Below are 24,269 nucleotides of genomic sequence, written 5' to 3' on the forward strand. Positions count from 1 at the left end.
CTGCAAGCATCAGCTCTTGATTCCATTTGGATGCTTGGGTACATGTTGAACTTAACACCGTGTTTGCCTTGGAGTGGCTTCATGAAAATTGTTCTGAAAAGTGATGAGTTCCCATTCATCAATCTGGAACCAAGCAACCCCAGCACTATCTACACTGCACTGTGCTTTGCACAGACACAAAGTGACAAGCACAACCTCAAGATCTGCCCAGTAACATTTGATCAGCCTCTGTATGAAAAGGCTTCTGAAATTGTTGCTGCCTCGAGAGACTTGTACAAAGTGGTGGTGCAACTTGGTGGCTTCCACCTGCTGATGTTCCACCTACCTAGACAGCATTGGGAGGATCATGACAGGGAGCGGGTTGGAAAGAGTGTATGCCAAAGGTTCAGTGGTGCATATGCTCACAGGTCAAGCCTTCTCTCGAGCAGTGTGTGCCCACATTCTGACCTTGCTGGCCCTCATCTATGTACTGCTAGACAAGTCAGACTGGGAGAGCTAGACTAACAAGGAACATCTGGTCAGTCTGTACCAGGACACAGTGGACCAAGATGAAGATGCTGCTGAGATCGATGAAGATGAAAGTCTGCAAGAGTTTCAACAGTTTCTCACTCACCACCTCGATCAAGCTGCCACACAGAGCAGAACGGGGAAGTTATGGGTGCAGTACATCCACCAGGTTGTTGCTCATTCTCAACTTCATCAGAGCTGAGAGGACTGGCAACTGGAAGCTTCTTCTTCACTGTGTGCAGGAGATGATCCCACATTTCCATGCAGCAGGTCATCTACCGGATGCAAAGTCTGGCAGACTGTACTTGCAGCAGATGAACTCCATTGCACAAGTCATGCCACCTGAGGAGTACACGTTGTTCTCTGCAAAGGGGGTATTTCACCATCCGCCAAGCCAATGAGTTCTGGTCTGGCAATTTCTCCAACCAGACAATCGAGCAGTTCCTGATGAGGATGCTGAAAACCAGTGGAGGGATGACACATGGTAGAGGGATAACAGACAGCACCTTAACCAAATGGGTGCATGCACTGCCTCACTGTGTTCCTTTGTGCGATGCTTTGGAGAAGTTCACTGGTGTGCACACTTCTACCTCTGAACAACACAAAGATCTTCGTTCATCCACTCAAGCTACAGACAAGAAAGACTACGATGTCTTCCTCCAGTGGCTGTAGGCACATCCACCATTTGCAGGTTACCAGCCTGATCGCCTAGTGTCTATTTCCACTGGTGTTGTAGCTGACATATCTGTCAACTGTGACAATGCCGTGCAGATTGGTCAAGCTGCAGCATCTAAAATAACAGGGAAGCAGTTCACAGAGATCACCCTGCATCGCAGTGACAAAGTCAAGACTATGGGAGATAAGAACAGCATCAACATCAGGGGGCAAAACGCATAGGTGAATCCCACTCTCTTCTTCAACAGGATCACTTGTGTCCTCAAGACAAGTTCTGACATGAAGCAGTTCATGTCATATGAGCTGGCTCCTTAACCTCCATCCCTGTTTCATGCGGAAACCAACCAAGAGTGACCTCGGTACTCTCCTCAAGTCATTTGCCCCTGTACAACCCAACATGCCAAACAACTGCCAGTTTGTCATAGATGGAGGCCATCTGTTGCAGTCAGTAGTCTGGCCACAGCCATCAACTTATGGAGGTGTGTGCCAGTGCTACATTGCCTACATCCTGAAGCACTATGGGGTTGGCACTACTACTGTGTTCGATGGCTACAGAACAGTCTCCACCAAGGCAGCAGAGCAACTACGCAGGGCAAAGAAGTCAACATCCGGTGACATCCTATTTGACCAGAACATGCAAACCACTACTATTCAGGCAGCATTTCTGGCAAATAACCACAACAAGGAGCATCTCATAGAGATGCTCAGTGGCTTGCTGAATCAAGCAGGCATCCAGGTGAAGCAGGCACAAGCTGATGCAGATGCCTTGATTGTGTCAACTGCTCTGTCTTTGGCAGCGCCTGGCAAACCGGTGGTTGTTGTCGGAACTGACACTGACCTGCTGGTAATGCTGGTGACTCTAGCAACCACAAACATGGACCTGTACATGTTATGCTGCAAGAACCCCACAACACTCTACAGAGTTCACAACATTCAAGCAAGCATTGGTGACACAAGTAAATATCTGATGGTGCAGCATGCCATAACTGGATGCGACACCGTGTCTGCTCTGTATCGCCAAGGGAAGCGCAAGGCATTCAATCTGGTGCATAACAATAAGGAGTATGACCTACTCAACACATTCATCAATGTGGAGAGCACTCATCAGCAAGTACAAGAAGCAGGTGAAAGCTTCCTCCTGAATCTCTATGGTGCATCCAGTTGTGCATCACCGGACGTGTTCCGCTACATCGCCTACAACAAGGCAATCAGCAGAACGTCACTTTCCTCAACGTTCCAGTTGGCAACTTTGCCTCCAACAAGTGCTGCAGTCAAGCAACATTCCTTCAGAACATATCTCACTATTCAGGAATGGATGGGGAGGCCCTTGCAGCCAACAGCATGGGGATGGAAACTGGAGGACATCCTGACTCCAGTTGACACTGACCGTCCCATTGCTCCAGACACTCTGCTCTAACATGATCTCTTGTGGCTGCAGAGCAGATGGCTGTGGAGTGTCATGTGGCTGCAGGAAGATGGGGGTGCACTGCTCTGCCCTGTGTACAAAGTGCACTGGTCAAACCTGCAATAATGCAGCACCAATGCCATCCTTGCTGGATGCTGAGGGAGAAACTGAAGAATCAACTCCTGTTTCTCCAGAAACTGATGATGAGGATGATGACTGAGGGTGAACATGTGTCATGTTGTAAATATGTTTCACAAGTTTTAACATTTGTAATTGTTTTGTTAATGTATTTAATACAATACATGAATATTCTTATTTTACTCTATTTTTTAAGGTTTCTATAGTATTACCACAGATATGGTGAAAATTGTTCATAGCCCAGGAGTAATAGGTTTAGACCTATGTATAACTGCATAAGGATTTCATTAAATCTTCAAAATATTGTTGAAATTGAATTCCCTGCCCCAAAAAACATTTGTTTCGACTCATTATTTGCATTTTTATGACGTTTTAAGCCTGAAATATGAGAAAATCTGAAGCGGTGGCCATCTTGGACGCCATCTTGAATTTCTCAAAAGTCCCAAGGTAGATTTTTGGGGACTTTTAGTACATTATTCCTGACAGTTTCAACTTGTTATAAATTTTTTCCGGGTCTAAACCACTCCTGGGCTATTATACCCCTTCTCAATTCCATAGTGAAACTGCTGGAATTGCACCAAAATATCAGTTACATCATCCAGTTCCATCCACTATATGGAGGATTGAACTTGGAACAGACAACACTACTCATATATGCCGTGTCGATCCACTCATTCTTCCAGGAAAGCACTCCATATATTTCAAATAAAAACTTACCTCCTGGTCTACCAGAGTCACATCAGGCCGTAGCCCACGGCAGTAATGCAGGTAACGCAATGCGTTTCCTGGAAGGTCACCCCGCGTAAGCACCAGAGCAGCCTTGGGAAGGGAAAGAAGTACATTTGTCCCAAACTCCTCAACCACCGTGTCCTGGCTCTTGTTGCATGACCTGCACGTCACCAAAATGATGGGTTCAGCAAACTTTCTCCACATCACATCACTCAAGCAAAAATAAAACTCATTGTCCAAAAGTAGTCCTGTCAATTTGTGGAAAAAGAATGGTTCTACGTAGAATTAACGAAAACAGGTCCGTTAGCTAAGAGCTAAAAAAAAAAAAAAGAAGTGCTAAAAGGCTAACACAAACAATGAAAACAAGAAAAAGAGCAAGTAGAGAATGCAGACCCTCGCCAGAACATGTTTTATGTGGTGTTTGTGGAGTTTTGTGTGGTGTCTGTGTACTGGTGTGTTACATAATTAAGAGACATAACTGGAACTGCCACTTTATAACTGCTGGCAGTGATGACCGGGTACCAAGATGTCCTACTTTGATTGCACACCTGACTCTGACCCACGACGTTTTTTTTTTATGATTTCACAATTGAATTTAGAATGGGATTACATTAAGTTGAATGGGATCAATTCAAATCAAATGGATGACCAAACAGATACAGTCCTGAATTGGAGTAATCAGAAGGAACCTGAACAAGCAAAAAGCAAAGATGAAGTCATCATGAGGAACCTGGATAGGACTCACATTTCAGCTGCTATTCCTCTACCCTCAAACCCATCCAGGTAGACAAGTGAGCCTTATTTAAAAAAAAAAAAGAAAATAAAAAAAAGAACCCACATCAAAATTTTTTTTAATTATTCTGGCTGGCAGACCATGCGTTCGATCAAGTTGAAATTTAAAACATGTATTCTCCATCACTACTACATCATAATTGTGAAGTTTCACATCGATTGATTTAGCGGTTTCAGACAAAACACAATTAAATATTTTCTTCAATCCAATATGACTGCCAAACTATGGGACCTATGAATCTCTCTCTCTCTCTCTCTATCGAGTGCAGCCTGTGGCTGCTGGTTGCATCATTGGTTGGGACGCAGCTATGCCGCTGATGCAGTGTCCCCCTTACCAGTGCACTGGTACTCATTTTGCCGACCTCGGAAGGATGACAGGCTGAGTCAACCTCCTGGTGTATTAATTCAGCAGCCCAACGGGGCTTGAACTCAGGACCCTAGGATCCCAAGTTGCCATCCTAACCACTAAGCCAACACCAGGCTTACCTATCAATTATTCCTCAACAAACTTGTACACCCAAGGCTTGGGGGAACATTTGTGTGAAGTTTCCCCTCGATCTATCCAGTCATGTGCCAAACCGTGTGACCGACAACTCCATATTTGAACCTCATTCCCAAGCCACCATTTTCCGACACCCAGACTCCTGTTCTCATGCTTCATTCTCAAACTACGCCACCTCACCAGTGTTTTGACCAGATAGTCACCATTCCAGCACTGTAATCATTGCAATTATTCGCCGTTCCAGCATCCCAGTCACATCGGATCAAATGAGGTGCTTCTTGAAACACCCCCCACCCCTCAACCTCCGTACGCTCCATCAACCAATCCCAGCTGCTGAATCGCAGCGTGCCTCAGCCAATTAGATCAGTTGCTGAAAGCAGACGTGGTTGGTGACACATGCCTGTTGTTGGCTTAATGGATGAGGTGGTGGGCTTGGGATCCTCGGGTCCTGAGTTCAAATCCCACTTGGACGCTGAATTAATAACAGATGGGGTTGACTGACCCTGTCATCCTTCTGAGGTCGGTAAAATGAGCACCAACTTGCTGGGATGATTAAGCCATTTGAGTTTCTTGTGTCAGAGTGGCGATCCATCCAGGATTGTGCCCAATAGTCCAGGAGACTGCTTCGGCAGCACCGACACTCTGCACAGAGTATGCTTCCGATGGATCGATGGATTGGCAACATCATACAGGGGACAATAAAAATGAAAAACCCAGCACAGAGTGGTATCAAGAATGGGCAATGATGTGCAGATCTGGCACAGTACGAGTCCGATCCTGAAAGCGTTCGCGCACAAAGCGTTCTTCGCGCACGACGTGTTGTTTGCGCGCAAAGCGTTCTTCGCATGCAGAGAGGTCTTCACGCGGATCTGGCACAGTCCAGTCCGGAAGTCCAGTCCAGGGGGAGGAAACCTGGCGATATAAACACCAGAGACGCCACAAAGCTGATCGCAAGGGTGCCAAGCAGGGTGCTTCCCAATGCTACCATGCAGAATGCGAAGGCACCAAACAGGGCGCTTCCCAAAGCATCGAGTGAAATGGATGTTCCTCACATCCTGGTGATGCAAAAGATGCCATGCGCAGCACTCCCAAACGGAATGGGAGCTGACCAAGCCAGTATCATTCACTTCTTACACATCTTTTGCATATGCACCATATAACCTTGTATCTGTCAGCACATACACCTCAGGGCTCACCTGTTGCAGAGCATCAACGAACAACATGAGACTCTCAACAGTTCTTTTCAGAGCTAAGAACTACACGACCCCGCATGACAGCGCACATCTCACCTGCACCTCTTAATCACCTGAAATAACACCTCATTGGGACCCATGAGAGCAAGGCTGCTCACATACGTGTGAGGAAAGAGTCACCAACACTGGAAGGAAACAGGTGTGAAGCAGAGAGCATGATCCCAATCTGTGGTAACTAAGTCACCGGGAAGGTAATGAGAGGGATTGTCATGGGGACTCTGCCAGATAAAGTCACCTTTGACGGCATCCATGGTTACTTAGGGTCACAGAGTTATCCGTGGCTCGTCAGCTTCAGGGCCAAAGGTTGGGAAGCAGGTCCGAGAGAGGCCACTTGTGACCCAGCAACGTACGCGTAACAATTTTTTTCTGTCCCCGTTAATGCTCCTCAAGCTAAGTTCTGAGTTCCAAGTCTTTTCTTCTTGGTAGTTTGTGGCTGTATCCATTCTTATCCACCCCACATGTCCTCCCTGAGCCCTCATTCTTCCCCACATCCCTTATTTCACAAAGTCTTCATCTATTTTTTCTCTCATCCCTGCTTTTGGTGTCCCCCCCCACCTCTCTTTTTGTCCTCTGCCCCTCCAACAAGGTCGGTGGCAGGGGACATTAAAATGAGCTCTGTCCGACCAACAGACCATCGGTCAATGTATTTTGTGTGCATGATATTTCAAAAACCATTGAACATTAAGCTTTCATATTGCAGATATCTCTTCCTCTTGACCTTCTTTCAACCCGATTAGATCACAGCTGTGATTAGCTGAATTATGTTGTCATGAAAAGTATCTCGGTAAAGGCCCAGTCACACCTTGACGTTTTAGCCAGCAATGGCAACGCATCAAAATGTATGTAAAACGCTGGCTTCCGTTGAACTTTTGATGGTTTTTTTTAAAGATTGGGACGTATTCATAACGAGTTGGTCGTATGCATAACATATTAGTTATGGACACAGAACGTTTCGTTGTGTTATAGATAACTTATACCAACGAATGCTTAGCCTGTTGTCGGCGTTCACAACCTATGCCCAACGATAGTCTAACTTATTCATAGCGTGCTGCACGTATCGCCGTTGATCACGTGGCGTCGCCTATTAAAAGGCTGCCGCACAACGATTCAAATCATCACCGCCGGAGAAATGGAAGTGGCAACATCGCAGTCACACCTTGGCGATCTTGCCAGCGTATGCCGACCTCTGAAAAATGCGTCTAAAACGCTGGTGCACGCCAAATAAGGTATGGGTATGTTTGGTATACGTAAATAGAATGTTAAAGTACGCTATCATACGTCATAGTAAGTGGAGTACATCTTGTCATTTTAAAAGTATAAAAAAATTTTATGACGCACTTGCCGTATGCCTCACACGTTCCGCATGCGATGGGAATAAGTTGTACGCACGATATGCGAACATTGGCACACAGACAAAAGTTACTTGTAAGCTCCTCATAAGTCGAAACACGTCGAGCTAATGTCAAGCGTACTCGAAAGTTATTTCTAACTTATGAGCAACGTGGTTTGAACCAATTCCTTACGTATTTCCAAAGCACATTGCCATATGTAGACTATTTGATTGACATCTTCCGGACGACCAAAGAACTAAATGAACGTGTTTCTCAAGGCGCTGTCACACCTTGACGATTTAGCCAGCATATGCCGACTTGTGAAAAAATTGTCTAAAACGCTGGCACACGTCGAATACGTTATGGGTAAGTTTTGATAACATTAAGAGCACGCTGAAGAACACTGCCATATGTCGTAGTAAGCTGGCTTTCATCGTTGTACTTTGCGGTTGTCCTCAAATTTTAGCATGCTTGAAATTTTACGACGTATGCCAGCGTATGACTCACACGTTCCGCTACGCTGGCCATAAGTTGTAGGCACGTTATGCGATCGTTGACACAAGTCGACACATGTCGAGGTAATGTTTAGCGTACCCGAAACTTATTTCTAACCTATGAGTAACGTGTTGTAGGCACGTTACACGATCGTTGACACACAGAGGCACGTTACGCAATCGTTGACACACGTCGAGGCTCGTTACTTGTAAGTTACTCATAAGTCGAAACACGTCGAGGTAATGTTTAGCATACCCAAAACTTATTTCTAACCTATGAGTATCGTGCTTTGAACCTCTGTGTAACGTACCTCCAACGCATATAGAAGTATGTAGACGTATTTGATTGAAGTCTTCCGGACGACCACAGAACTTAATGAACGCGTTTCTAATTTACAGCTACCGTATAATGGCGTATTGGCAGCGTTTAAATAAAAAAAAATAAAAAAAAACAACAATAACTACAGATATTTCGTCACGTGCCGTTACGTCACATCCGATTGCCTCTTCAGTTTGCTCATGTCTTATTCTTCGTTCCTCCTCTGTGAATATTTTCTGTTTGAGGATATTGTTACGTCAACGTGGAAACTTAAAAGCAAATGTCTGAATATATTTTAAAATTCGTGATAGACTAAAAAAAAATAATAATAAAAAAAACAACAACAACTTCAGATATTTCGTCACGTACCTTCACGGAGCCAAGGAGAAAAAAAAGAAAATGTGCCTTGACGGAGAAAATAAGTTTCGGGTATGCTAAACATTACCTCGACGTGTTTCGACTTATGAGTAACTTACAAGGAACTTGTGTCGACGTGTGTCAACGATCGCGTAACGTGCCATAACAACGATCGCGTAACGTAACGTAACAACTTATTCCCAGCGTAGCGGAACGTGTGAGCCATACGGCGAGTGCGTCGTAAAATTTTCAGCATGCTTGAAATTTCACGACGTACTACGACGTATGACAGCGTACTTCATCGTTTTTCAGCGTACTCTTAACGTATACACAACTTACCTATACCGTATTCGATGTGTGCCAGCGTTTTAGACACATTTTTCATAGGTCGGCATACGCTGGCTAAATCGTCAAGGTGTGACTGCGTGGTTGACACTTCCAATTCTCAGGCGGTTATGATTTAAATCGGCGTGCGGCAGGTTTTTAACAGGCTACGCCATAAGTTCGTCGGCGATACATGCAGCGCGCTATGCCGAAGTTAAACTATCGTTGGGCATAGGTTGTGAACGCCGACAACAGGCTAAGCATTCGTTGGTACAAGTTATCTATAAGACAACGAAACGTTCTGTGCCCGTTACTAATATGTTATGCATACGACCAACACGTTATGAATACGACCAAAACTTTAAAAAAAAAAAAAACATCAAAATTTCAGCGTACGCCAACGTTTTACATACATTTTTATACGTTACCATTGCTGGCTAAATCGTCAAGGTGTGACAGCGCCTTGGCTTACAACTACCATATAATGGCGTATTGGCAGCGTTTAGGGGAATTGGTTTATAAAAATAGGGTTCACACAGGAGGAACCCGTCAGTGTTCCAGACTCCATGGTTTTTTTTTTTTATTTTTTTTTTCTTCGGCATGACGGTGATGTTGGCACTTCTATTTCTAGTGCGGTTATGATTTAAATCGTTGAGCGGCAGCCTATTAATTATATTATAACCACACTAGAAATCGAAGTGTCAACATCACCGTCATATCGAAGAAACCCCCCCCCCCAAAAAAAAAAAAAAAAAAACCAGGGAGTCTGGAACACTGATGCTAAACATTACCTCGACGTGTTTTGACTAATGAGTAACGTACAAGTAACTTTTGTCGATGTGTGTCAATGATCGCATAACGTACCTAAAACTTATGGCCAGCGTAGCGGATCTCGTGAGTCATACGCTGGGATAAGTCGTAAAATTTCAAGCATGCTAAAATTTGAGGACAACGACTTATGGCAGTGTTTTTCAGCGTGCTCTCAATGTTTCCATAACGTATTGGACGTGCGCCAGCGTTTTAGACAATTTTTTCAAAAATCGGCATAAACTGGCTAAAACGCCAAGGTGTGACTGGGCCTTTACTTGGCTTGTGTACGTGATATTTCAAAAAAACGTTCAAGAGATAGCTTTCATATTGCACAGACCTATTCCTCATACCATCCAAATGGTGGTGGACCGAGGGTATCATGTCCTTGTTGTTACTGTCCTTTTGAGAGAGTATCAGAGAGTGTGTGTGTGTGTGCGCACTTGCAGTGCGCGCGCACGCGCGCACGCACGCACGCACACTTTACCATTGTGACCGAATTATTGAAGAAAATAAATCCAAATAGAAAATGGTAGTGTAATAGTGAAAACTAACTGATGGATGAGAATTGTTTGGCAAGTTCTGCTCACCTTGCCCCTCTTTACCAGCCACCTCAATTCCCCTTCTCTAAACTTGTCACAATGGAATACTTACTTGTAGTTATCCTTCAGCTGCCACAAAATGCAAGTGGCAACCAGGAGCCACTTTACAGTTTTAAGCAGGCCAGGCCTGCCAAGCCAAGATGACAGTTGGATATGCAAAGCAGAGAGGCCAATTCCAGCCATGGCAGAGAGCAGCAGCAGAGGCTGCAGCCAGAAGCGTTCCACCTGAAACATATTTAAACATTGTCACAAGGGATTATCTATTTATTACAGACACAAACGAGAAGGGGACTCGGGAGAGCGCATACCTCTGCCACGTAATGCCTGATCCACGAGAACATATCGGGCCAAATACATTTTTGAAATATCGTGCTATTGTTATGGTCCCGGCATCGCAGGGAGACCATGAGGGATGGATTGCCTTGGATTACTCACTGGAATTGCAGGCCGTCGCACATGAATAAATTTGTGACGCGGCGGGTCGCTAATGTCAATAACTCGACCACGTGACTTATGGTCCTCAATCTAATAAACCTTTTACCTAAGGGTTACGTGACCTCATTACCGGGGAAAGTGCCCTCAATACGTACTTGTGTTAACCAGATTATCTACCAGATCAAGTGCAGTCGAGTGGAACTGCCAAGTACGTATCGGCTACAAAGTGAATCTTTGGGGAGTAACGTGCTGGCCATAATGGACCAATGAAGGAAAACACGAAAGAGAGCTGGGAACATTTCTATACAGGGCATTTATTTACAACCAGAAAGCGAGAAAAGATATGTGGAACAGTGAATGGGATTTATTGGTATGTACAGCAGGGAAAGCAAGAAATTTATGGGGTGTGGCAAAAGACAAGCAATTTTACAAAAGCAGACACAGAGCAGAGCTATCCCATATATCTTCTACAATCTTAATTTATGCGAGGACAGGTACCATCACACACACACACACACACACACACACACACACACACACACACACACACACACACACACACACACACACACACACACACACACACACACACACACACACACACACACACACACACACACACACACCAAAGAAGATTAGAAAAGTCCAGAAAGAAAGGAAGCAGGTGAGGGTAAATGACCTCTCAATACCTAGCATGGTTAGCGGACCAACAGAACACAAAACACTTAGGGAGAGCTTGGTGGGAGGAATACTGATTATATCTAAGATGTGGGAGTGGGAGGTGTGGTGTAGTGCAACGTAGTGGTGCAGCGTCATGCAAGAGGAAAACGTGAATGCGAGTCAGTATGTTCACTCCTTCCGTTTGGCCAATAAAAGAACAAATGGGCTTCACCCACATTAATGTTTTTTATGCATCCACAGTAGACAAGGTAGATGGAAAAGATGCACAAGAAGAAATCACTCGAATGGAGTGGTCCCAACTCATGGCAGTAGAGTGAGACTAGAGAAATTATTACATATATATATATATATATATATATATATATATATATATATATATATATATATATATATGCATCTCTATTATAATACCAAGCTTGCACACAAAAAAAAAAAACTCGGCTCACCGTCACACGATCCCTATGAAATTGCTGTGGCACTTAGCGGACATGCTGACAATGTTTGGGAAGTCTTGGCATTCCATAGTACCACTTGCATTTTGCACAATGCGTATTTTTGTCATTCCCCGTGTACGGTCTGTCGTCTGCTACCAGCTATGTTGTACTGCTATCCTGTTCATGTGCACGGGTATCGCTAGTATATATAGACTCTACCGCTCAAAAGTTTTAGAACACCCCCATTTTTCAGTTTGTACTAAAATTTAAGCAGTTCAAGTCCAGTGAATAACCTGAAATGGTACAAAGCTCGGTGATAAACTGCCAGCAGTTAAAAAAAAACAGTTCAGGTTACCAAAAACTGAAAAATAATGTAAATTTCAGAGTTGTGAAAAAAGGCCCTTTTCAGGGAACAAGTAATGGGTGAGCAACTGCAGCTGTTCTGCAGCAATGGAAGTAAATAAAGCCTTCAAAATTGATGCAAACAATTCCTACAGGTGTCCCAACTTTTGTTTATTAGTTACAAACCCTCTGTCTGTATAAAAGCAGTGTTGGAACAGACTGTGTTGCTGCACCCTCTGAAGCATTATTTGGACAATATTGCACTGCAGGAAGTAACATATTACTCTCATAATGGCGAGAAAACGACAATTAACAAAGGAAGACAGACAGACCAAAAAAACAACCCTTAAAAGTGTAGGTCTTTCCTTGAGAGAAATTGCAAAGTAAGCCAAGGTGTCAGTGACTACAGTTTCCTACACCATCAAAAGGCACTTGAAAACGGGAGGAAACTGGCAGGAAGATGTCTGGCAGACCCAAAGCCACAACACAATCAGAAGACAAGTTTCTGAGAGTCAACAACTTGCGTGATAGGTGGCTCACAGGACAGCAGCTTCAAGCACAGCTTAACACTGGTTGAAGTAAGGAAGTCTCAGTTTCAACTGTGAAGAGAAGACTTCGAGCTGCAGGTTTGACAGGTCGAGTGGTAGTAAGAGATGGCAAAATAAGAAAAAGAGGCTTGCTAGGCCATGAAGCACCACAAGTGGACTACTGAAAACTGGAAGAAGGTCTTATGAACCGATGAATCAAAATTTGAAATCTTCCGTTTATCACGCAGGATTTTTGTACGCCGTCGAGTAGGCGAAAGGATGGTTCCTCAGTGTGTGACACCAACTGTCAAACATGGAGGAGGAAGCATGATGATCTGGGGCTCTTTTGCTGGATCCAGAATCGGCGACTTGCACTTGGCACCCTGAACCAAAAGGACTACCACACCATGCAATACCCTCTGGTCTACACCTAGCAGCGCCATGCAATACCCTATGGTCTACACCTAGTTGGTCAGGGGTTCATCCTACAGCAAGATAACGACTCAAAACATACCTCCAGGCGATGTCAGAACTACCTTAGTAGAAAAGAACAAGACGGTCGGCTTCAAATCATGGAATGGCCAGCACAATCTCCAGACTTAAATCCCATTGAGCTGGTTTGGGATGAACTGGACAGAAAGGTGAAAGCAAAGCAACCTACAAGTGAGTACAAGTGATAAATGGGGTTTCTGGGACTTCCATTCAAATGAATGGGGGGAAAGGGAAAAACTTTCTGACTCAAGCCCCAAATAGGAGACTGATTTTCTCCCCACCTATCCCCTGCCCTCCCATACAAGCAAATGTAAAATTGACATGGATTTTCTCCCCACCTATCCCCTTCCATTCCAAACAAGCAAATGTAAAATTGAGACAATGAAAGATTGAGACTTGCTGATTAAAGCACTTCTTTAATCGAACAGAGTGGATCCAACAGAGTGGATCTCAAGGTTGCTATAAGAAAATTATCACCCTTTCATATTTTCATTCCACTCAAAAAGCGAACCAACAAATATTTGCTCATGTTGTACTTTAGGGGATTACTTAATTTTTTTATAACATTCAGGGTGGGATTTGCGTGGATGGGGCTTATGTGGGTGGGGCTTGTGTGGGTGGGGCTTGTGTGGGTGGGGCTTGTGTGGGTGGGGCTTGCGTGGGTGGGGCTTGCGTGGGTGGGGCTTGTGTGGGTGGGGTTTGCATGGATGTGGCTTGTGTGGGGCTTGTGTGGGTGGGGCAATTTTTTTTAATTAAATAAACATGTGTGTGGGAACGAATAAACTAATCACTAATTATGTGGATGTGGCTTATGTGGGTGAGGCTTGTGTGGATGTGGCTTTTGTGAGTGGGGCTTGTGTGGATGTGGCTTGTGTGGGCGGAGTCAAAAAGGGGCGGAGTTTAAAAAGGGAGAGAGAGAAAAAAAATTCAATTTATCTGTCTTTTGTAATTCCTGTGAATAAAATGAACCTAAAATCTCTTCCCTCTTTAAAATCACATAATTTGTAAGTCCAAGGAACTATACCGACGACATCAACAATTTAAAAAAGTTCATTTATCCATCGCTTGGTGTAACCATTTTCAAAATGGCATTTCCACCTGTATATTCTTACTACATCACCAACTTTGAACTCAAGCTTTCTGACATTAATCTCTTTTTCATATTTTAATTTTGTAAATGTTTGATGGCTTAGTTTTCGTTGAGGTATGAATCGTGACGTTGTACTTATCTACAATGTCCTGAATTAAAGATAACCATTGTTGAGAACCGAGTTGAGTGAATTCTTTATATAGTCTCTCTTTTAAAGTGCGATTAAAACGCTCAATAACAACCGCTTTTCCTTCATTAAAGGTGCTGTATAATGTAATGTTATTTTTAAGAAAATTCATAAATGCCTTGTTATAGAACTCTGTACCCTCATCAGTCCACAATTTTTTAGGTTTTCTCTTGCTTTCATTGAAGCCTGGTGTTGGCTTAGTGGTTAGGGTGGCGGCTTGGGATTCCAGGGTCCTGAGTTCAAGCCCCGTTGGCTGCTGAATTAACACCAGGGGGTTGACTCAGCCTGTCATCTTTCCGAGGTCGGCGAAATGAGTACCAGTGTACTGGTCCCGGTGTATGCCCCAGTTAGAATAGGTGTACCATTTCCCTGTGTGTCGTAAGAGGCGACTAGGGTTGGTGTCAGGAAGGGCATCCGGCCATAAAACACTGCCTCAAGAAAAAGCCCAACCCCTGCACAGCAGGGAAAAATGGCTGTAAAAACGGTCATTTTTTTTTTCTTGGTTTTATTGAATATCTGTTGGAAAGCTAACATAAGAGTATCACCTGTTTTGTTTTTCAAAGGAACAACCCACGCATATCTACTCCTCAAATCAATAACGGTTAAAGCATACTTGTACCCCTTATCATAATTGAGTTCAAGTAAATCAGCGGACCAGATATAATCAACTTCCTTGGAATAAACCTTCCTTCTATGAAACTTTGTGATTATTGGTTTATGTAATTCATCAGCGAATTGCTCTTCAATCAGAATGACATCATTAGAGCATATAAGTTTTTTGAATTTCCAAGCCCAAGTTTCAATTTAGCACTGATCATCTTGTTCACGATGAACCTATCAACTTTTTCTCTCAAGGTTGGATTTTGTATCAGAAACAAATTATACAACATTTCTCTATCAGCTTCGTGTTTTTCTTCCAACGTTGTGCTATTTCCATAATCAATATCGTGCCTCATGCACACTTCATCAACCCTATTGATAGGTTGCTTCACGGTTTAGGATTGTCAGCCTCATCTAATCTTTTATTCAAGTTTGTTCCTGGACCACAGAAAGAATACCCTGGTAGATGTAATTCACCTGGTATTCCAGTTGTAAATTTACTTCCGGATAAAAACTTTTGTATATCTCCCCCTTGTTTGTGTTTGGTGATGAATTCACTCTTTTCTGAGTCACACACCAAACATGTACCTTTTTGTATAACCCCATTAGTTTTACTTTAAACATACGAGATATTTTATTCTTGGTTTTCTTTTTACATTTTAGACAATAACTCGTTTATTTATATGAAAAATTCCGACAGAGTGCAAAAACCTTTTTAGTTTCCAACAGGCATATTTGAATCTTAATTTTTAAAACATAAAGAATCCTTAGAAATGTCTTCACTCTCTCCTCCATTTATTTAAGAAAAAAAATTGTAAACCTTTAATCAAAGTCAATTACACCAACATCATCAATAATATAATATTTTCCTTCTTTCTCTCCACTTTCTCGTTTAAATATTCTCCCTGAAACCGATGTTAATAGTCTTGACGCATATATTTCTTATAGACGCCAATTCTTTGTTTTCCTCCTCGGTATATTGAGATTTATTTATTTTCTGGAATACTTTCGATCTTTTTATGTCACTGGTTTCCGTATTTTTATATTTATTTCTTCTCTCTCTTCCCTCCCTCTCCCCCTTTTCTTCAACTCCTTCCTCATCCCTTACTATCATTGAACCACTTTCACCCCATAGAATAACATACATATTGTGACATCCACGGGACTTGAACAGTCCCGCCAACGTAGAATGAGCCGAAACGATGGAGGCAGTTTATTTATCTATAACCCAAACATGGCGGTTCTAATCGCTCTACCGCAAACGGGACGAGGAAGGTGGCATGAGTCACTTTTCACTGAGTTGATGATGTTTATTTGTTTTTATTATTAACCAGAAATAATAAGACTCGGCAAGAAGAGGGATCCGGGGCGATTTGACGGGATGGTGTGGGATCGGGCGTGGGGAAAACACAGACAATTCCAATGAATATACAGATCTCAAACCCTGTAAGGTGCCATGTGCGCGCGCGCGCGCACACGCACGCACGCACGCACGCACGCACACACACACACACACACACACACACACACACACACACACACACACACACACACACACACACACACACACACACACACACACACACACACACACACACACACAACGTAGCTGTTTCTGGTGGTCAGGCTGGACCGTGGTGTGGACGCAACTGTCCCTGGATCAGCGTCGGACGAGCTGGCCTTGCTCTCGTCAGGGGGGGGGGGCAGGAGAAACCGTGGTGCTGTCGACCTCCTGGTCCTGGCCCAAGTCCGCTCACAGCCGCCAGGGAACTGGTGCCAAATTGCGAACAGCAGAGGGAGGCAGGTCCGCCCGCCGTTCGACCCCGTACTCCGAATCAGCAGAACCCCAGAGCCAACCAAGGTGAGGCACGAGGCTCAGCAAGGCTCCAAGACACGATGAAGAACACGATCGAATCAGCACAACAACAAGTACGCTCTCCGCGCAACAGCCTCCACACCAAAAAAACACGATCTTTTTGTCCCGATCTTCTTCCTCTTCCTTTTCGACCCCGAACAGAACCTTTTTATCCTACTGTCCTCGTCACTTCCAATCGAGCCGTGTATTGGCCCACCGCCGTCGCCTTCCGCCAATCGTGATCACGGGGCGGAGCCATCCGCTGCACTGTCCTGTGACGTCACGGCCAGCCTCCAGGGACGACTAAAAGGGGTTTACGCAGACACACTTACCCTATCCCGTGTCCCTATCTAATTACTTGACAATTATCATTTCCCCCTTGAAGAAATGAACATTTACTAGACAACTTATCACCACTGAATTGCTACTTATTACATCAAGATCCTGGTAAACTCGAACAGCATGGCATACCTAATTAAACATCCTAATTACCCTTTGAATGCATACCCCCCCCTCAAACGTAACAATATATTCATCTGGATTACTTGATATTCCTGCATCCAAAATATATTTTTTTTTTACAACAGGAAACCAATAAAATTTCTTCTGATTTTCGAAAAGAGCCTTGCATTTTCAGAACTTTAAAATTCTTTCATTATTTAACATTTTAGTTGAATCCAAAGTTGTTGGTTTATTAACATCAGTATGAAGCCAATCTTTTATTGAAAATACCTCATTCTTATGTTGTAGAACATATTTATTAAAATAACGAATACCCTTTTCTTGAAGGTATGCTTGGACACAGAAATGATAATTTTCTTGAAGCCTTCTTGCTGTCATTTATGTCACAGAAATATATGACAGATTAATATAATGACAGGAAATAACTCCCCATAGTTAAATCAGTTTGTATTCCCTTACATTTATATATATAAACCTGTTCCTTGTGTTTTCATGATATAAACTATGGCAAATCCAATATTGATTTTATGCATATTAAATTTTTATTTGCTGTTTACCAATCATGCTTCCACAAAACTCATTCTCGGCAGCAAGTGGATAAAATTCTTCCTTCCGAGACCGATTTAATTGTTCCAGGTCTGCTCGGTTAATTTTAAATGAGCAATTATACCCTAAATCATTCATATTATATCCCATTTGTTCTATTCTCATACAAACGATATGCCCTTCTTTATAAAATTTTATTTTAATTGGAATTGTGAATTCTGTATGACCCGGAGATAAAATCAACACTTCTGTATCTTTGGAATACACAGCAGTCTTATTTAAGGATATATATTGTGATAAATCACTTAATCTCACCAAGTCATTCGCAGTCAGGCTTGGATAATTTAATTTATAAGCATTTTTCAAATTAATATTTTTTGCTATACTATATTTCTGTTGTTCAGCCTGTGCCTTTGTGTAATAATTTGATAAATCAATATCCAGTTCTTGGGATACATCAAAAATAGAACCATCTTTTACAACGTAAGTCATTTATATTAGATTAAAAATAATGTCATTAAAAAAATTATTTTTGTTGAGATGAAATAACACATAGAGACATAATTGACCACAACACTTGGAATTTAATTATTGGACTTGAAATGTTTGATAAACACCATTCTGTAAGAATTTTATGACGTCAACAGGTGGTAGAAGACCAAAACTATCAAAATAATATTTGTCTTCACTATTAAAAATACAAACCCAATGAGAACCGTTCCCATTATTATCTTCTAAGTTCATAATAATATTCTTTGTATGTTTAGACATGTTTGTTAATTAATCTCTCATACAAATAACCACATTATGAATTTTTAATTTCTTACAATATTTGATAAGTTCTAAATTTGATATTGTATTCTTTCCAAATTCTTTAAACCACTCATCAATGCTCATTTATTTATTAGAAAGATATAATCCATTACCCCTTTTAGTGAATTTTCCACCTGCTTGTGCGATAGAAGAAAGCATATCTCCAACTAACAATCTCGCTTTATCAGGCAGACTTTCAAGTTTTTCAGCAAAATCTACAATTACACCACTTCCACTAATTTGTTTCTCCAACTCTTTGTTATGTCTTTCCAATTCTTTTTGAGCCCAGAGTTGAGCCTTCCTTTCATTGGCAGTTTTCACCGCTGCTGAAATACCACCCGTCAATGCTCCAGCCACACTTAAACCAGCAAATAAAGGAATTAGAAATGGGAGAAATCCTCCACTCGTCTCTTATTGAATATTTCAACACTGGTTTTGACATTTTAATTTTAAGTGAGCCAGTATCGTTCAAGATTTTCACCTGTTCTCTTGTGAGCAAAACATCAATTCTTACTGCTCCTTTTTTCTGAATTGTAATAACATTAATCGTACAAGGCTTTTGATTTTGAACACAAGATGATAGTTTCTGAAGATTGATTTGATTAACATATACCCCAGATTGAAAACAGACTTTTAAATGCTGTCATATCCAAAATGGGTTCTTTATTTCCATTGCTTTCACACACCTTTTGGGAAGACTTGTATGCTTCAGCATCATCATTTTTTTCACAATTAATTTCCAATCTATCTCCTGGATAAAATGTTCCATCTGGAGAAACGCGAAGTTGTTTCACCTTAGCATTATCACTCAATGCATTATTCTTATCAGTAGCAGTATCACCATCTGGTTTGTTTTTTTAATGAGCCACAGATATCGTGGCTTTCCTTCCAGAACACCCAAATTCCATGTGTAATTCGTTGGTTCAGTTTAACGTGTTGGCATCTTCTAAGGTATGATACATTGAGTGCCTTCTTTGAGTTGTCTTCTATTCAACATCTCTCCTGTTTTAAGATTAGGAGTATATTCACTAATATACCAACTAATTTCATCAATCAGAAATTTATTCTGAGCAGCAAAAGCATTAGCCACACCAAAAAGCAATCTATTTTCATTATCATTCCTTTGCAGTTGAAATCTAATTTTAAGACCATACAGAACTTTATCATGATCACAAAATCCAAATATACCTTTAATCATTTCAGATGCAGCAGAGACATAATCAACCGCTTCAACTTCTTGTGTTCCAATGTACAAACGAACACAATCAAATATTTTCCAGAAGAAATCATTTACGAGTGTAGCGTTTGTTATTCCCAGCCTCAGTGAATGTAAATTTACACAAGAAACTTTCGGCTAGATTCAAATAAGTTTGTTGATTATTTATTTCAAAACTTTTTGTTCCATTTGCATTCCAGTTATTGCATTTACCTTGAATCTTTTTGAGGAGAAACCCAATAAATCTCAAAATGAATTATCAATTGTGAAATTAAACTTGTAGTTATTTTTCTCATATGCTCGGGGTGAAATTATCGTTTTGTATCCACTTCCCGGATTATAACCAAACTTGTCATTTTTCTCGTTGATATTAAATAAGGTATTACAAGTTTCCATGGACAATAAAGACACCTCATATTCTTTTGTTGCATCAAGTTGTAGGTATGGGAATGAAGATGTTTGGTCACTTGTTGTGAAATTAAAACCTAGGATTGTGCTTCTCATCTTATTTAATATGGGATAAAATGTCATTGTATTGACATTTCTTAATTATTTTCATGTTCATCAACTGGTCTAAAATGGCTGATGCTTCATTAAAACAATTGTTATTTCCAGCCTTCTTACTACCTCACAGCAATAACAGTCTGTTAACTAATTGTGATGGGTCATTTGGAAGAAAACTAACACCTGAACCAAAGCTACTTAAAGCCTGAATAATGTGTTTCTCCTTCACATTCCTCCTACTTTTACCAGACAGACTAACCCTATCATTAAGAGAGTCCAGCAGATCAATATATACTCTATCATCCTTATTTTTCATATCCAATGGTTTCTCAAAAAAAAAACTTTGATTCATCCCTCACAGTTGAACCTTGTTTTCCATCTTTTGTAGGAAGAAACATTAATCTTGGAGTTAGTTTAACAGGGGGTTGAGCAGAATTCAAGAACCTTAAAGTCATCATTAAATATCAATCCCTTTTCTTGAACAAGATGAAATATTGCTGGTTGTTCTGTTGGAATGAGTCCTGCTTTGGTTTTTGAATCCGCTGAATATTCATTGTTTTGAAGAGCCTTCACAATATAATCAGGGGGTTGATTCATCTCTTCCAGTCTCCTTGGCTATTGGGCACAATCCTGGATGGGTCGTCACTCTGACACAGGATACCAGCAAGCTGGCACTCATTTTGCCAACCTCAGAAGGATGACAGGAAGAATCAACCCCACCTGGCATAAATTCAACAGCCAAGTGGGATTTGAACTCAGGATCCTCGGATCCCAAGCCCACCACCCAAACCATCAAGCCAACACCAGGCATATAAATATATATTTCAAGGAATGGCATGATTCCTTTTCATTGCATTAATGAACATTAATTACATCTTGTCAAAGGTTAATTGTATATAAAGTAGGACTGGGAAGTTTAAATGCCCTTTCCCATTTAAATAATCTATATATCTATATATATATATATATATATATATATATATATATATATATATATATATATATATATATATATATATATATATATATATATACATACATATACACACATACATATATAAGCAATTGCTGGATCTTGTGTGAATGCATGAAGTTTGGAAATGGTAATAAATATCATGGAATTCTCAAAAAGGATCGTAATCCATTACTCACCACCCCCCAGTGAATATAATAAAAATAGAGCTCCCAACAGTAGCAAAATACGCATCATGATCTCCGTCATGCCAAATTATGTCCAAGAGGCTGAAATTTGGTGCTGTGCAGAGACACTAATCAATTTCAAACAATCTATGATACAAAACTCACCACACCAAGGAAGAGAGGGTTGGATATGTCCAGGTTTGCTCTCCAAGCAAAGAACAATGAGTAAAGGAGAATCATTAGAAGCAGAAGAAGTGGCAATTCTGATGCACGCTGCCCGGACCTAGGAAGGCAAAGCAACGGATGATAATATTATCTTCCAAAGTGATCACATATGTTGATAAATATAAAATGGCCAAAGTATCTAAATATATAGATTTGTGACGTCTTGCACTGTCCAGGACTGCTGTTGCTCCAAATTTGTGAAAACCCACATGAGAATATCCTTCCCACTCCATGCCAAAACTTGTTCCAGTCCAGTAAAGGAAATAACCCCAAGCATAAATCACCTGGTAGGAAGGTATTGAGGTATGCCCATGCTTTTGACAGAGATTCAAGGAACTCAATAAAAGTTGTGAACGTTTCCGTTGGAGTGAAAGAACCCTGTAGCCTGGTGTTGGCTTCATGGTTCAGGTGGTTGGCTTGGGACCCAAGGGTCTTGAGTTCAAAACCGTTGAATTAATGCCAGGTGGGGGTGACTCTGCTCGTCATCATTCCGAGGTTGGCAAAATGAGTACCAACTTGCTGGTATCCTGTGTCAGAGTAGCGACCTGTTCAGGATTGTGTCCAATAGCCAAGGAGACTGCTTTGGCAGCACCAACGCTCTGCACAGAGTATAGTCCCAATGGATGGATGGAACCATTAATTTTGCATAATTTTTGCGACTCGCTCAAAATTAATTTAAAATAATAATAATCGTCCAAAGTAATGCACGTGACACGGAGTGGGCCAAAATTTGACATCAAACAATCTAAACAATATCGGTGTCCAGGATTGTGTCCAATAGCCAAGGAGACTACTTCGGCAGCACCAATGCTCTGCACAAAATATGGTCCCAATGGATGGATGGATGGAATTAACCCTGGACAGGTTGCCATTGTCACAGGATGTGAGGTTCAGGCAGATAATTCGAATTTGGGGAGGATACACAATGGCCAACTGTGGGATATTTTATAACCACCAGCAAATGTTAGTATCCCAGCTTAACTTCCCTTGGAAAGACAACACACTGCCAGCCTAAGCGCAAACACCAACGAGACTTAGCACTAGGGTGACCGGTTATCGGCGGTTCACGAATCAAATCCAGATGAGAAAGCTCAAAGGTTGGCACACCATCACCGAGCTATCCTGTCAGCCCATAAATCAATGGGGGTCCATCTTGCTCCTAATCATAAATAATAACAATGATATAACTAACAGCAGTACACGTTTCTCCAGGATTGAAACCCTTATTATGAAAACAGTGTTGAAACTTAAATTCACCAACAACCCACAAGACCTGGCTCACCTGCGCTGTGGCAGCAAAGACAGGCCGACGATAAGAGCCAGTATTAAACCGATACCCTGAAGTTCCCCACAGGCGTGGTACAGCTGTGCGCTGCACAACCACAAGGGTACGAAGAAAAACGATTTGATTTGTAAATACAAATAGCAGACCATACTGTATAACCGAGAACATTCTGAGATCTTGAACTCTCAATACTTTTATCTCATCAAGTAATGCTGAATATCACAAGTGAGGATAGCATACTCCACAATGCTGCACTTCCACTGCACACAGCACCAGCATTCCGCTTTGGAGACAAACTTCCATCTGAGGTTTGTATTCAACTCAAATTTATCAACAGCATTATTTAAGGTGAAAAGCATGGGTGCTGCACGTTGAAGTATGTTCTAAAATTGGAGGGTGCATCGAGTTGTCTCAGTAAATGAAAAGAGTATTTTTTGCAAGAGCAATCATCCATGCTGATAGCATGCCCCTATAGAACCTTGCTAAAGGCGGTGTCACACCTTGACGATTTAGCCAACGTATGCCTGACGTATGCAAAATTGGGCTAAAACGCCGGCACACGTCGAATATGCTATGGGTAAGTTTGTATACGTTAAGAGCACGCTGAAAAACACTGCCATATGTCGTAGTACGCTGGCTTTCATCGTTGTACTTTGCGGTTGTCCTCAAATTTTATCATGCTTCAAATTTTACGACGTATGCCAGCGTATGACTCACATGTTCTGCTACGCTGGCCATAAGTTGTAGGCACGTTATGCGATCGTTGACACACGTTACTTGTAAGTTACTCATAAGTCGAAACACGTCGAGGTAATGATTAGCGTACCCGAAACTTATTTATAACCTATGAGTAACGTGTTGTAGGCACGTTACACGAACGTTGCACAGACGTCGAGGCACGTTCCTTGTAAGACAAAACACGGCAAGGTAATGCTTCGCATACCCAAAACTTATTTCTAACCCATGAGTAACGTGCTTTGAACCTATGTGCAACGTACCTCCAACGCATATAGAAGTATGTAGACGTATTTGATTGACGTCTTCCGGACGACCACAGAACTTAATGAACGTGTTTCTAATTTACAGCTTCCGTATAATGGCGTATTGACAGCGTTTAAAAAAAAAACAAAAAAAACAATAACTTCCGATATTTCGTCACGTGCCCTTACGTCACGTCCGATTGCCTCTTCAGTTTGCTCA

At 41.8% G+C, this 24,269-nt stretch overlaps 1 protein-coding gene across 2 annotated transcripts in view; it reads right to left on the minus strand.

Moving 5' to 3' along the window:
• TMEM260 (transmembrane protein 260) overlaps positions 1-24,269 on the minus strand; it is a 47,898-nt gene that overhangs the window by 13,686 nt on the left and 9,943 nt on the right. For both annotated transcript variants that reach the window (XM_085877488.1, XM_085877489.1), the window contains 4 exons: positions 23,067-23,156; positions 21,725-21,842; positions 10,288-10,460; positions 3,443-3,614 (listed from right to left, as the gene is read on the minus strand). In XM_085877488.1, coding sequence (XP_085733614.1) covers positions 3,443-3,614; positions 10,288-10,460; positions 21,725-21,842; positions 23,067-23,156 — 553 coding nt within the window. The remainder of the gene's footprint in view (positions 1-3,442; positions 3,615-10,287; positions 10,461-21,724; positions 21,843-23,066; positions 23,157-24,269) is intronic.

The sequence above is a fragment of the Eptatretus burgeri genome, chromosome 4 (assembly GCF_056783735.1).
Source record: "Eptatretus burgeri isolate ZD-2024b chromosome 4, Ebu_testis_v1, whole genome shotgun sequence".
In the NCBI taxonomy this organism is placed as follows: domain Eukaryota; kingdom Metazoa; phylum Chordata; class Myxini; order Myxiniformes; family Myxinidae; genus Eptatretus; species Eptatretus burgeri.